Source organism: Tiliqua scincoides, chromosome 1, assembly GCF_035046505.1.
Source record: "Tiliqua scincoides isolate rTilSci1 chromosome 1, rTilSci1.hap2, whole genome shotgun sequence".
Taxonomy (NCBI): Eukaryota; Metazoa; Chordata; class Lepidosauria; order Squamata; family Scincidae; genus Tiliqua; species Tiliqua scincoides.
Window position 1 is genome coordinate 239,714,627 of NC_089821.1, and position 15,068 is coordinate 239,729,694.

Below are 15,068 nucleotides of genomic sequence, written 5' to 3' on the forward strand. Positions count from 1 at the left end.
TTGTCGCAGCCCTTAGAGAAAGCTCATAAGGTTGGCAGAAGAGGAGAGCTGACTGATATCCACTTGGGAATACCGGGTGCTGTAGGCTTATATCATAGTCTTTTGAGACTGAAGGTTGCCAACCAGCAGGTAGCTGAGTGATTCTTGAGTGAAAAGAGGAACAGCAACTGGAGCAACAGTGAGGCAATAACAGTGAAGTGTCTATGGCCCAGCTTTGATAACCAAAATTCCTATAGGTAAACACACAGGATCTCAAGCAGAAAAAGAAACAGTTGTACTTGTTTTTCTTAGGTCTGAGAGGCAATTTTCAGTCTGTAGTCACAGTGATGCTTAGGATCATCTATGTCCTAATATCTGTTTCCTCTCTTCTAGGAAGAGAAACCTTTGATAGCAGCTCTGCTGCAAGAGAACGCTGACAAGATTCAACTTACCAGGCGCATTCTTGACTTAAAACAGGTGAAGGTCTGACTGTCTTGTAGAACTCTGTGCAGTGCTCTAAGGATACCTTTAGATTGCACTGTTTTTCCTGGGGCAGTTGCAAATGGATTTTGCATCTTATCCTTGAGGATGCTGATGGCCTTACAATTTATGAACCAGTGAGATAGCAAGGTGGTGTTAGCCCAGTCATGTCCTTCATATCATTCCACAGCTGCCATTGGTTTCATTTGAAATATTGGTATTTAAACCATTAAATTTTAGAGAGGCACTCAGTACTGTGTATTCCCTATTTTTGTTCTCTGCCATTATGGTTAGCTTCAGAAGTCCCCTGTGAGGTAGCCTTTGACTTCCTAGCCCAAACTCTTCCCCCAATGATGAGACACTCCATTGCTTTCATGTTGAGTCTGCTGCCATAACAACAGAAATGGGCATATCGTGTTGATTGCATGTTTTGGGTCTTGGGGGCACCCATTTTTTTTAAGAAGGGTCTCTGCCTATTTACTCTTGTGGATGTCAGAATTCTCTTGGTGGGAACTGGGAATTCTCTAGATCTTCCTCTGCTGCTTACTCACACTGGGTAGATGTAGGCTAGCCAATGTTCTCTCATTTCCCCCTCTGCAATTTGATAATACAAATGTTAGCTTACGTAAGCCCAATTTATGTAAGCCTCAACTTACATAATTTCAAACTTGTGCAAAGCATTCCATAAATAAATCATAACAATAGCAATCGCAAAACCACCTGTTTTCTCTTCCTTGCTCTTCTCAAACCTTTTCACTGAGCTGCACACATGTAGAAAGACATCCAACTTACACAAAAATTGACTTGCATATGCGTTGTTGGAAAAGAACCTTTACATATATCAGGAAGTGCCTGTAAGAAACTGGTCTGCCTTAAAGTTATCATAAAGATTATTAATGTAATGTATGTGAAGTGGTTGGAATTCTTGAAAATGCTATAAAAATGCTGTTATTAGAAGAAAGGAAGAGCAGGACATTCTAATGAATGTTGATTCACATTTATTCTACACCCCATACCTGTACTGCTCAACAGGCAAAGTCAGTGACAGGTAGTCTTGGGGGATCAAATGTTTCTCAGGAGAGGAAGTTTTTGTGGAAAGTTAAAGTTTATATTATTTCTTACAAGCCTCTCCCCCCACCCTCCACTGCCCACCTGCTTTCTTTCTCTCCCATTCAACCCAGGAAGAGCAGCAGTTCCAGGTCTTGCATGAGGAAATGAACAGTCTGGCCCACAAGCTTGAGAAGCAAGGAAAGAGTGAGAGCAGGAGCATCGTGGCTCGTCGTAAACACCTCAATAAAATGTGAGCCAAGACTGTAGATGGTGGGGAAAGAGACATGGCTCGTATCCCATGCTGAAATGGTGGAGACTCTCATGATGCATTCCCTTTGCGTGGATGATTGAGAACTCTGAAGCTAGTTATCTGTCTTTCCTTATGTTTCTTCTGTTCTTCCTTTCTCCTCCCAGGTGGCTGCGGCTCCAGGGGACACTGAAGGAGCATCATGAGACCCTGCAGCTGGCTCTAGAAGCAGCTGCCTTCCTCCAGCAAGCAGATGTGCTCCTGGGGACCATCCGCACAAAGGTACTGACATCCTCACTTGCAGTCCAAGCCCTTTCGCACCATGTCAGCTGATCTGGGAGAATGTGGCATTGGTTTGTCTAGAATGTTTCACTACCATATACAGGCATCACCCAAGAGGTGTTCAGAGGCCAAACTCCTCTTTGCTCTCAAGTGTGGATGGGGAAAAAAAACAAAACAAAGAGTGTCCTGTGGCACCTGAAACACTAGCAGATCAACAGCACTATCCTAGGCATGCCTACTCAGAAGTAAGTCCAACTGAGTTCAGTTGGACTTATTCCAAGGTAAGTGTATATAGGTTTGCAGCCTTAATACCTGGGAATTAGGTCCATTGGACTCAATGGGATTAACTACTGTGTAGACAAGGATAGGATTGTGCTGCTACTCGGTGACTAGAGTAATCAATGGCTTACAGCCCATCCTGGACCATGACATTTCTTCTGTCTCACAAGCCTTGTGTGCTTGCTTACAGGGAACTGCTTAATCTTAAGAGACTGATCTCCTGCAACAATAAGCTATGTAACCAGCACACAAACGGGGATTTATTTATTTTATTTATTTATTTACTTCATTTGTTTCCCCCTTTCTCCCCAAAGGGACCCAAGGCAGCTTACAATAATAATTAAAACACAATTAAAAACAAGAATTCGTAACAAGATAAAAAAAAACGCATTAACAACAAGAACATTCTTAAAAACAGCAATCAGTTAAAAAGATGTAAAAGGAGTAAACAGCAGCGGTTTATAAAAAGGCCCCAAGCATGTAAAAGCTAAAAGATGTTAAAAAGGACAGTAACTCATAAGGCTTGTCTGAAAAGAAATGTCTTCAGGCCTTGCTGGAAAGTTTCAAGAGAGGCAGCAGTTAGTAAATCAAGGGGGAGGGAGTTCCACAGTGTTGGTGCCTCTACTGAGAAGGCCCTATTTCTTGCCGCCGCCCCGTGTACCTCCCTGGGCAGTGGCACTTGTAAAAAGGCCTTCTCCGATGACCTAAGTCTAAGAGGACGGGCTAGATTGTATGGGAGTAGTTGGGCTCTAAGATACCCTGGCCCAGAGCAGTACAGGGCTTTATAGGTCAAAACCAGCTCCTTGAATTGGGCCCACAAATGAATGGGCAGCCAGTGCAGCCGCTGGAGAAGCAGCCCAACAGAGTCAAACCGCCTACCTCCAGTAACTAAACGGGCTGCCGCATTCTGCACTAGTTGCAGTTTCCGAACCGTCTTCAAGGGCAGCCCCACATAGAGCGCGTTACAATAATCTAACCTCGATGTCACTGTAGAATGGATCACCGTGGCCAGGTCTGCACGATCCAAATATGGCCACAGCTAGCGCACCAGCCGAAGTTGAGCGAAGGCCCCCTGGCCACAGCTGCCACTTGAGAATCCAGGAGCAGCTGTGAGTCCAGGCAGACCCCCCAAGCTGCAGACCTGCTCCTTGAGGATCAGATCCTGCCACAAACTACATTGTCAACTCTGTCTGCGTATCTGTTCAGGCAATACCATTTCAGAACCCAGTAATGTCAGCTGCATGTTAGTGGCTCATTTGCTTGCTCATGGTCCAACAGGATATATGTTCTTATGTGCCAGCAGTACTGTTGTCTGAATAGATCAAACAAGTTAATCTCTATGCAAAAGAATAAATGAACAGAAATTTGACATCAGAAATGGCAACCACCAGAGCACTCGGAGACCATTTCAGTCTCCAAAATCATTCCACTGCAGATTTCAGAATGACAGTCATCCCAACAGGACAACTTCAAAGGGATATTAGACAGAGAAAAATCTAAATTAAAAGTTATTGCAAAACTTTTTTAAAAAAAGGTAGTTTGTCATACATGTCTGAGAATACATGTCTGTATACATGTCTGTATACATGTCTGAGAATTTTATTTAGTGCATTTGATGAAGTGGACTATAGTCTGTGAAAGCTTATGCTGAAATAAATTGGTTAGTCTTTAAGGTGCCACAGGACTCTTTGTAGTAGCAAAGAATGAACTTAGCTCTGTATATTCTAATGCATAAACCACAAAATCTGTCACTACGCAGTACTATGCAGTGTATAATGATGTCACCTGTACAGTCCGGTTCAGGGGGTGTCTTTAAGCTCAGAATTCTTTGTCTGCTGCAGATATATTTTTCAAATGTAAAAACTGGAACAAAATTGAGAATGTATGGATATTTGGGGGAAACTGCTAAGGAGGTTTCTAGTGTACATGGAAAGCCAGGAGCTGCCTCTGGGCCCAGTTACAGACCTGCCATGAGGTCTGATGGGGCAAATGCCCCACGCGTGATCCCCTGGGACCCTGTGGAAGCCTCTCTTACGTCGGAAATTGTGCTTCTGGTTTTCCAGAAGCACAGTTTATAGCGTCGGGGAACCTCAGAGATGCTTCCCCAATGTGGGCTAAGGTTGTGCCAGGCTCCGTGAGCCTCAGGTGAGTGGGGGCTTTTGCACAGGATTGTTGCACAGGGAGGTGGCGACAGCCTGTGCGGGGGGGAGGGGGCATCATCGCAGACCTTTGCCCCGGGGCACAGGGCTGGGGAGGTCCACTGCTGCCTGGGCCCTATGTGTGTCTGGTGAATGCTATCAAGAGTGGAACTGAGTTGTTTGCTTCTCAGGTCTCAATGTGTATTGTTCCTGTTATAGTGGAGGAGTCTCTGTGGTGTGGGGAAACAGAGGGAACCTGAACCCACCCTGGACCTTGATGTCAGGGATATTGCCAGCCAGATCATGGTACGTATTGGGCAGTATCTCAAAGAAAACAGATGGATTTTAGGTCTAAGAATTTCTCTGTTCCTCTCTTTAGATGGTAATTTGTTACCCTGTAAATATGAGCTGAGCAAAGTGATCTGGACTCAAATGTGAGTCCACCTGAAGTACCAGTACCTGGCATCTGTCCTACTGCAGTGTTTGCATCCAGAGTCAAGTGTTCATACAGGTGTTCTGGAGGAAGCCGGGCAGTGATTATGGAAAAATGGAGCTTGGCCCATTCCTCCCATACATTTGTACCTTAAAGGCTAATCCATTAGTAGGGGGTATCTAGTTCAGATATGCACAATTTGTATCCCTTTAAACACTGCAACCCACCAGCAATGTATGGTGGCCCAGCAGGGGCTAAATAAACTCCCTGGTTTTGTTGTCTGCTCTGGACTGCCAAAACCAGGGCAGTTGTTAAGTGAATGGTAGGCCACAATATATGAACATAAGGAAAGTTCTGCAGATTTAGGCCAAAGACCCATCTTTTGTAGCATCCTCACCAGCTGATTCTCGAAAGCTCAGAAGCAAGAGAGAAAGGCATACACTGGTTCCTTCCTTCCACTGCTTCCCTGAATCGGGTATTCAGAGACATGCTGCCACTGAGCCTGGAGGTAGTGCATAGCCATCATGACTAGCAGAAGCTGAAATATCTGTCTTCTGTGAACTTGTCTAATCCTCTTTTAAGGTAATCTAAGCTAGTGACCATCACCACATTTTGTGGCTATGAATTCCACAGATGAATTATACACTGTGTGAAGAAGTCCTTCCTAAATTTCCCTCAAGTCAATTTCTTTGCATAGCCCCTGTTTCTAGTAATGTGAGCTTCTCTCTATTCATTTTTTCTGTTTCATGCATCATTTTATAAGTCTCAGTCATGTGCCCCTGTTGTCGCCTTTTTCTTGAAATAAGCCCTGAGTGATGCAACCTTTCCTCATAAGGAAGATGTTCGGAAGCACTTTGATCAGTGCGCTTGCCCACTTTTGCACCTTTCCAGCTCTGTAGTGTCCTCCTTGAGGTGTGGGAACCAGGACTGTCTGGTAGGGTATACCTTGCTTAGTGTTTCAGGATGTGCCACTTTGGTCTAGGTTTGTCAATTCCTGTGTCCTTCACTGTGTGTCCTTTCTGTCCCTCCAGATGCTAGATGTGACTGTGTCTCAGCTCACTAGCCTTCATCCAAGCCTAGTGGCACGAGTCTCTCTCAAGCACCAAGATGTCAAGGAGAACTGGGCCCAGCTCCAGCAGCTGCTGAGGTATACTGAATGCCTAGTTCTTGTGTCTCTGCTTGAGGTCAGTTCTGAATTGGCCAAGAGCTATATTTACTAGACTTATAAAAAGAGCCCCCTTTAATAAATAATAATAAACTTTATTTATATCCCGCCCTTCTCCCTAAAGGGACCCAGGCCCCCTTTGTTGTTTTCTCCGTCTATCGTTAAATATAGGGTTTTTAAATTATTATATTTTTTATTTTACAAATTTTATTTGTAAAATAAAATTGTATTTGTATTTATTTATATCTATTTTATTAATATTGTTTAAAATAGGTTGTTTTCTTTTTAACTGTGCCTTTAACAGGGTGTAGTGTGTAGAAATATATGGGGGAGAAGCTTTTACTGTCTCCATCAAATCTTTGCTAAATGTCTATATTTCAGGGTAATGTTAAAGGTACTAAAGCAAGGCTAGCAGGAAAAAGTATCAATTCTGGTTAAAGCATTTTAAAAAATTTATTTTATATCTGAGTTTTGGAACAAGGTATATTAATAGTTTATCATCTTTTTAAGGCTGTAGGGCCTCTAAAATTTTTGAATTTCTATTTTGAGATGTGTTTGCTATAAGTATGTATGGCTGCAAAAAAGTAAGTGATTGTTTCTCTCAGCCAATTGGTTTACATTTGGGGCTGTAGCATAGCTGTAGAGCACCTGCTTTGCATGTAGAAGATCCTCCCAGGTTCAGTCTCTGCAGCATCTCCAGGTAGGGCTAGGAAACACATTCTCAAACCCCCCGCGGATACAGAAAACTGTAGATAACAAAATCAGTGGTTTTGGATCCTTTAAATCCTCCAAAGATGACTGGAGTTGTGCTCTGGTCACCTCTGGAGGCTTTCTGAAGCCCCCATAGGCCTTGCGCATCTGCCCATGGCTTCTATGGGCTTCAGAATAGCCTAAAAGGCCAAAAAAATGTGATTTCAGGTTTCTAGAGGGAAACTGGAAGTCACTTTTCTTGGCATCTTAGGCCGTTCTGAAGCCTGCAAAGGCCACGGGCAGATGCGTACAGCCTCTGCAGGCTTCAGAAAGCCTCTGGAGGCGAGCGGAGCCATCTTTTGGAGGGTTCAGGTGGGGTTGAGTCTGGCTGAACATGGGTCCAGGGGACCCACGTTGAACCAGATTCTTGGTTATAAAATCCATGGATAAACAGGCTCCACCTATACCTGATTTGATTGCTTATGCCTTAAAACTTGGTGCTCCTATAGTATTGGTTACTGAAGGTATGCCTCATGGACTCCGGAGCCAGGATTGCTTCGAGGCAAAACTGTGCTTATTCTGTGATGTTTCTGATCTTTTCTCTCCCTTCCCCCTCACCCTGTCCAAATCATGTTGTCTTCACTTCCCCTATTCCCAACTCTCAGGAGTGAGAAACCCCCACTTGTGTCTTCAACAAGAAGATCAGTTGAGTCCCCAAGTCCTGAGCAGGCAAAGACCACGGCTACAAACCACTCAAGGAAGGGGGCTGGAGAAAAGCCAGGGAGGAGCTCAGGATGGGGGGTAAGCAAAGTGTCTAGGACTCGGCTTCTGCTTTTCAGATCTCCTGGACACTCCTCCTGCATCACTCAGTTACAAGGCACAATTCATGGGGAAAATAGTATATACCTCTGGGGAAAATGTCTTTCCTGTCAGTTCCAGTTGGCATCCTTCAGTCTTGGAAGACTATGGTATCGCACTCTGAATAGTGTTCTGGAACAGAGTGTCCTCTCCAGTGCGCGAAGCCTGGGTAAAGTAGATATGGAGGATAGACTGTTACCCATGCAGCAAATCCCCCCTCTCCACGCCGCTGACATGGTCCAATGGAAAGGCAGAAGTCAATACGGTTGGTTCCAGCGACGTCGCAGGAGTTGTCTGAACGTGACTGTGTTCAGCCATGAACTGCCTCAGGGACTCCGGCTCTGGATTTTGCCTCGAGGTTGACTCCTGAAGCCTTTTCCCTAACTGGATGTAGCCACAAGGCAGTAGAGGTTTGGGATCAGAGTTTTCCTTCTCTCAGATGAGCTGCCTTCCCAGGCTAACGAGTCTTTCCTGTATAACAGATTGAATTATCATTTCTGTTAATCTCAAATAGTCACATTGATTTTCACTTGTTGGACCAGAACCAGTGACCAGGTGCTGTGGGAAACCAAGTGGGTCACCATTGCCACAGACTCCTTTTCACAATTTGATGAGGCTTAAATCCACAATGCCTTTCCCCAGAGATGAAATGTCAGGAAAATACCATATTCTCCTGTACTACTTTTAAATCATTCAGAAGCAGTAGGGAAGTTTAGTGGAGATTGCTAGGCAGAGTCCCATATACTATCCGTAGTTCTGTTGCCCGTCTACTATAACAGACTTTGTGCTAGGTGGAGTTTTTGATCACAGCCAACTTCTAATACAAGGAGTTTCAGGGGCTAGAAAGGAGGGAGAAAAGAGGAATGGCATGGTGAGTGGCAGACTTCTCCCCAGGTGCCACTCCCCTGCTGCCCTGTTGTGCAAAATACTTGACACTGAGGGCTCAATCCTATCCAACTTTCCAGCGCCGATGCAGCTGCAATGCAACCTCAAGGTAAAGGAACAAATGCTCCTTTACCATGTGGAGGCCTCCAGGACTGCCCCCACCACTGCAGGATGCAGCACGTGCCCCATTGGCATGGCTGCATTAGTGCTGGAAAGTTGGATAGGATTGGACCCTGAGTCTGTTCTCTTTTTCAATCACAGCAACCTAAGTACCAACAAACTTTGTTTTTGATGTTGGGATCCTTGAAAGCAGGTGCATAATAGAGCCAGTCTTACAACTTTTTATCAGTTCAGTGAAATTATGGTTTTACATACTGAATTTTTACGGCTGCAAATTTAAATAAATATGTCCTCATTTGTCTAGGATATCTCATTTTTTTTAATGCTATAATATAAGCATTTATGGGCGCAATCCTATCCAGTGGTTGAGTGCCAGTACAACTGTGCCAATGGGGCATGCACTGCATCCTGTGGTGGGGAGGCAGTCACGGAGACCTCCTCAAGGTAGAGGAACATTTGTTCCCTTGCCCTGGGACTGCATTGAGGCTGCACTGGTGCTGGAAAGTTGGATAGGATTGGACCCTATGCCATCTAGACCAGATTATATATATTTTTTTCAATTTACATTTGCAACAAATTGATAGGGCTAAACAATTGCAATCCAGACCCCTGTGACATCCAGGGCTAGAACTGTAAAATGCCCCCTCCCCAATGCAGCCTAAGAAGTCTCTTCCAGTTTTAGAAGAAAACAGGAAGTGACTTCATGGGCCTTCTGAGTGCCGGAAAGGCCGCAATTGGCCTCCCCAACCCCCAGCAGGCCTTCTGAGGCCCCTGGAAGGCTGAAAATTAGGTGTTCCAAAAGCCTTCAGGGGGCTGAGGAAGCCACGCACAGCCTCTCAGAAGGCCTAAAAATGTCCTTTTAAGGCCCTATAAATGGGTCTGAAGAAAAAAATTAGGAGAGGGGGTTGCACTGCTGCCCCCCACTGGGTGATACCCTGGGGCGTTTACCCCCTGATCCCTCCCAAGTATGCTGGTAGGGCTAAGGAAGATCTCTGGAAATTGATTTTATCATCTTGGGATCTCAAGAGAGCTCCTTCTGCCCCAAGGCCCAGCCAACCTTCCCTATCTCAGTGACCAGATTCTGAGCAGACTTTCTTGCCCTAGGTACGGAAGGACATCGTAGGAAGCGTGACGGAGTCTGGAAGAGACCACGAGGGCAGCTCAGGCTCACCAGGAAGGGAGATCACCCCAGGTGACAACAAGAGGTATTGGCGCACACAGTGCTCTCCTAAGAGCAGAGTTCTCGAGCGAAAGGAACTGTGTGGGATGTGGTGAGAGAAACTGGGGCTGTGGGAGGGTCCAGGGTGCTTGCTGGGATCTGCTTTGTTGCTTAGCAACAGGTTAATGTAGGCGAGAATCTCTTTCTCTCAGGAAAGGGGCAACTCTTTAGAGTTGCATTGGATCTCAGGGTCCCTGTGGTACTGATACCAAGTCCTGTCCTTATAGGTACATTCTGAGAGTTCCATTGAAACAGTGGTGCTCCAAGGTTCATCTTATGTATTGTATGTGAATGGAAGAGACTCTTCTTATCTGAGGGCTGATTCAAATATGTATGCACACCACTCAATGCCTCATAGCCAGACATGTGAATTAGTGCCTCTATTCGAATGTGTTGTCTTTGAGGTGATGTCAGATACATTCCCATCAGTCAGTGGTGTTTTGATCTGAAATGGCTGTTTTGCACATGTGCACTTGATACAACAGTTTATCATCTGTTGCTCCTGTGTGTGACCTCATCCTAATTCTTGGTTTCCTGCAGAAGAAGGAAGTTTCTCAGGCAGTCAAACGCTTTGAAGGACATGCCCCGGCAAGAAATGCACCTTCAGAACTTCTGTCAAGTCCCTGATGGGGTAATGTCTCTCCCCAAGCACCATGGAATTCTACACCTCTCTTATTCTCTAATTCTTTTAACCTTACTGTGATGGTAATGCCCACTTTCCATAAGCTACTCCTTCAGCTGAATTTAAGTCAGGGCCAAACTGGACGTGACAATCTCACACATTCCCAGTCATATAGAAAGAGGGGTACCAGGTCTGATTTATTAACAGCAAAGGAGGTGTGTAGAAAGGGAATGCAGAATTGTTCTTCTATCAGTGACTACCACCTCAAGAGCCCAGTCCTCTGCATGTCTACTGAGACATGAGTCCCATTACAGTCAATAGGGCTTACTCCCAAGTAAGGATAGACAGGACTGTAGCCTCAGTTAAGTTCCAGTAGTGGAAGGGGACTCAACTAGGCAAAAAACCGCTTGCAGGAGTGGGAGGAGAGAGAAGTTGTGGGAAATGTTCAGCAACCCTTCTGAAACTGTACCCTCCCCTTCTCTTTCTATGTGATTGGGTTAGACGCATGTTGCAAAAGGCCCTGCTGCCATCTAGGTTGGCCCTCTGATGAAGGATATGATTGACCAAGATGGCCAGGCTGCAACAAGATAACAGCGGCAGAGCACCCTTGGAGGCAGGCCCATACAGCAGACCTTGGCATTTAAAGGCACTTTTCAGCCTCCGTTGGTCAATTTATGCATACGTGTGTGAACATTGTTCATGTGAGATTGAAAGCAAAAGAGCACCAGTTTTAATGTGTACATTCTAGTCAATATAAGATTCACATGCAAATTGCAGATGCAGGAAAAGCAAATCTTTTTTAAGCAAGCTCAGAAATGAACACACAGAAAACTCCAGTATTCAAAGTCAAACCATGGCACTTGGGAAATCTATTATTTTTGGCATGGCACCATGTGTCCTACATACACTTTGCATACACACAACCTGTGACCTGCATACACTTTATAACAGCAGGTCATTCTTATGAAGGCTTCCAGTTTGCACAGTATAGAAGGAAATGGCCCCTTTCCTAAGCTATGATCGTGTGAAGACTGACCATTAAGTAAATCTGGCCAGAGCCTGGTGCCCTTGACTGGAAAGCTGCTTCTGGTCCTAGGTGAAAGTGTCACATTGATCCTTTTGATTGACTGAATTGAATTTCCTCCTGGCTCAGAGTAATCAAAAGTAAAACGTTACATAAATTGTTGTTAACTCTCATGTTAATGAAATCCAGTCTCGATATTTAGAAATTTGAGTAGTAAAGTAGAATCCAAGTGGTTTTCAGTTTGCCAGGTTCACGTGTAGTGGTAAGAGGAAGCTAGTGGGTTGAGAAGGACCCAGTAAACTGCAAAACTGCTCCTGTTTCATGCCTGGAGTACCAAAGGCATCTATGAATCTCTTTATAGGATCAGTCCTTTAAGGTTGAGGAAAGGCCACTTGCCATCAGTGACAAACATAATTCTTAAGACTTGATTGAGAAGGGACATTTCTAGGACATATGTGAGAAGGGCAGCAGCCATAGGGTAGTGGTAGAGCACATGCTAGTTTCAATTCCCTAGCATCTCCAGAATAGAATCTTATGAAGTAGACAGCTGCCTGTATTCCTAGAGGATTGCTGCCTGTCAAAAGATAATGCAGGGTTTGATGGACTAATGGTCTGACTAAGCATAATTCAACTTCATATGTTGATGTGGTCTAATGGTGAATATATGTATCTCATAGGAACTACAGCAGTTACTGCATACGGGTCATAGGTGGAGTCCACAAATGGAAGATGCTGTTGAGGAGTTAGAGGATCTATGGGCAGAACTGAAAAGGAGGCATCAAGAGAATGGTGTGGCCCTGAGAGAAATTGATACGGTGAGCAGCAGCTGCCATTGAGAATGGTGTGTTTTGTTCTTCCCTTCTCTTCTGTTACAACTTGTGCAATTTACCTCATCTTGTGATGTCATGGTATGTTGGCCTGCCCGCACTAGAAGCAACCAATTATGTGGAACGGTGTCAAGGGATTGTGTAATGTCATGACATGAGGTAAGTTTGAGGTACGCATGAGGTAAGCATGTCATGAGGTAAGCATGACATGAGGTAAGTTTTGTAAGAGCAGTGCTTTTCAACCAGTAGGTAGTGGTGGTCCTTGGCCCCATGCTTTGGCAGCCGCATGGCACTGACTCATTTGGCCCAACTTTGCTGAAAGTGGAGATGGCTGGGTGAGCAAGATTTGGCTGTTCCCTTCAGAAGAGAGACATAGGGAAAGGAGAATGCAGAGTGAAGGAGAGGTTGAGGTGGCAGCAGCAACAATTGAAGTAACCCCTCCTTTGCTGCAAGGATAACTGTAGAGCAAACCACCAACTTCTGTGCACAGGTGCCACTTGTGGTGGCAGGGGTTGTACACAGAAAATTGGTATTTGCCCCTCCCCACAAGAAAGTTTGGAAAGCCGTATACTAGACTGTACAAAGAATGGAGGGGGGAATGAAACATGCAGCTGCTATTTTGGGGTAATGTTTAGTTCCAACTTCAGAAAAAGGTTCTAACTGCTTCAAGACTTGCTCCCCACTGCCTGCAAGGTGCAATAGGATATGATTGTATTCTACAATAGGTCTGCCTTCCTGTAGTCACTCATTCCATTCAGTTTGGTTACTTACCTGACATTATTGCTGTGATAAACTGAGCCAGATTCTTATAAAATTTGTTTCCTGTACAGAGGTTGATTTTCTTCCCCCAAATCAGGGTCTCTAACTTTTAGGCCAGAGTGCTACATCAAGCATCTGGCATGGTGCTGAGGATCAGAAAAATACATTTTAAATATAAACTTTAAATAAATACATTAGAAAACCTCAGAAAGACTAAGGCCTTCAGATGGCCCCAAAACGTCACTTTGGTTTTTCAGGAAAACCAAGAGGTGATGTTTTTAGGCCTTTAGAAGGCATTCTGAGGGGAGCTGCATGGCCTCTCCAGCCCTCAGAATACTCTCCAGACACAACTGGAGCACCGCTCTGGTCACATTCGGTTAAGCGGGCCAGAGGCTTGTCACAGGCCACATCTGGCCCCCAGGCCAGGGTTTGAAGAGCCCCTACCCCAAATAATTAGAAACCTGACATTTGGCCTTTGTGTGCCCTCTTTTTCTCTAGAGGACTATCCAGTCACAGGGTCAATTATCAAACCTTGTTCAGCCTGCTGACTTACAGCCCAATCCTAAGCATGTCTACTCAGAAGTAAGTCCCATTAGAATCAATGGGGTTTACTCCTAGGAAAGTGTGGATAGGATTGGGATGTGACTTGCCTATATTCTCCTTTCTTTTTGCAGGCTCTGCGGTTGGTTGGGGAGCTAGAAGAAGTTGAATGTTGGCTAGGAACTGTGACAGACTTGCTATCTGAGCCAACTGCAATGAACCTGGATGATCTCCATGAGGACATACAAAAGATAAGCAGCCTGGAGAACCAAGTTGTGGCCAGGAGGATTAAACTTCAAACCTTGCAGGAGGAAGTGCAGATGGACCCCTCCCCAGAGCACACAGCAGCTGCAATGATTCAGAGAAAGATGGAAAGAGTGAAGAAGAAGTGAGTTCAAAGAAGCAAAGATGTTTTTGCCTGGAGGTGGCATAAGATAGAGGCAAGAGGCTCCCCCTCCTGTCAGGAGATGGCGAATTAGATCAGAATTTCCCAAGAAGACATGAGATGAGGGCAACCAAGAAGGGGACATTGAGAATTAAGGCAGTTTTAATCATTCAGTCATTTATTTCTTTAAAATAACTCTAGCTATCTTTCAATTTATAAACAAATGCTCTAGGTCATGTACAAAATCATTTTTGTATTATTGTAGTCAATAAAGAAAAGGCACACAATACAACCACAGAACAGTATAATTTCCCATCTGTCATGGAGCTCAAAGGTATTGTACATGGATTCTCATGCAGTCACCCATGCAGGCATTGACCAGACTTGGACTTGCTTAGCCTCAGTGACATCACTGAAACCCATGGCTGCAGGTTTATCCCGCTTCCCTATCTGCTCTTTCTGTTGGTGAAATAGGTTAAGTGCATCTAAATACCGTTTTCTGTAGTGCTATGCTTCCACCCAAGCGTTGTGTCTTTCTGCCAGGTTGTCCTGTGTGCAGGAGGCTCTCCAGCGCCGTGCATTGGACCTGCAAGATTCCCTGGTTTTGACTGAGTTCTTACAGAATGTGCAGTTGGAAGAGTTGTTAAACCAGAGGAACCACACACAGGTTAGAAGGGGTAGGGGGGAGAGGATGGAACAAAGAAGGAAAGAGTGAAGGAAAGTGTCCTTGGTTCAGTGCTTAGATGTATAAAATAGGGAGGAATTACCTCTCTTTCTGCCTAGGTTTAGATGGAACAAAGGGAGGTTGAAGTACATCTCTCTTTAGAATTACTTCCTGTTTTTGTTTCCTAGTATTAAATGGTGGTTTTTCAACTTTGTACAAACTAAGAGATTCCACCATCAGAATTCCATACAGCTGTCTCTTGAGTTGCATTGTCTTTAAACTGACAGCTGATGACTCAGGAACAAAGTTGTGTGACCCATCCTTTTTGTATATTCCCCTGCTTCAAGATGAGGAGGATATCCAAATTTTTGTGAAGCATAGTGACCTTTTAACAACAGGGTTCTCCACTGTTCTTCCTCTGG

At 44.7% G+C, this 15,068-nt stretch overlaps 1 protein-coding gene across 3 annotated transcripts in view; it reads left to right on the plus strand.

Moving 5' to 3' along the window:
- Positions 1–15,068, plus strand: part of LOC136642367 (spectrin beta chain, non-erythrocytic 2-like) — a 61,637-nt gene that overhangs the window by 20,530 nt on the left and 26,039 nt on the right. For all 3 annotated transcript variants that reach the window (XM_066618614.1, XM_066618615.1, XM_066618616.1), the window contains 11 exons: positions 373–456; positions 1,641–1,759; positions 1,924–2,038; positions 4,675–4,761; positions 5,920–6,035; positions 7,409–7,544; positions 9,711–9,811; positions 10,366–10,456; positions 12,149–12,286; positions 13,732–13,985; positions 14,526–14,649. In XM_066618614.1, coding sequence (XP_066474711.1) covers positions 373–456; positions 1,641–1,759; positions 1,924–2,038; positions 4,675–4,761; positions 5,920–6,035; positions 7,409–7,544; positions 9,711–9,811; positions 10,366–10,456; positions 12,149–12,286; positions 13,732–13,985; positions 14,526–14,649 — 1,365 coding nt within the window. The remainder of the gene's footprint in view (positions 1–372; positions 457–1,640; positions 1,760–1,923; positions 2,039–4,674; positions 4,762–5,919; positions 6,036–7,408; positions 7,545–9,710; positions 9,812–10,365; positions 10,457–12,148; positions 12,287–13,731; positions 13,986–14,525; positions 14,650–15,068) is intronic.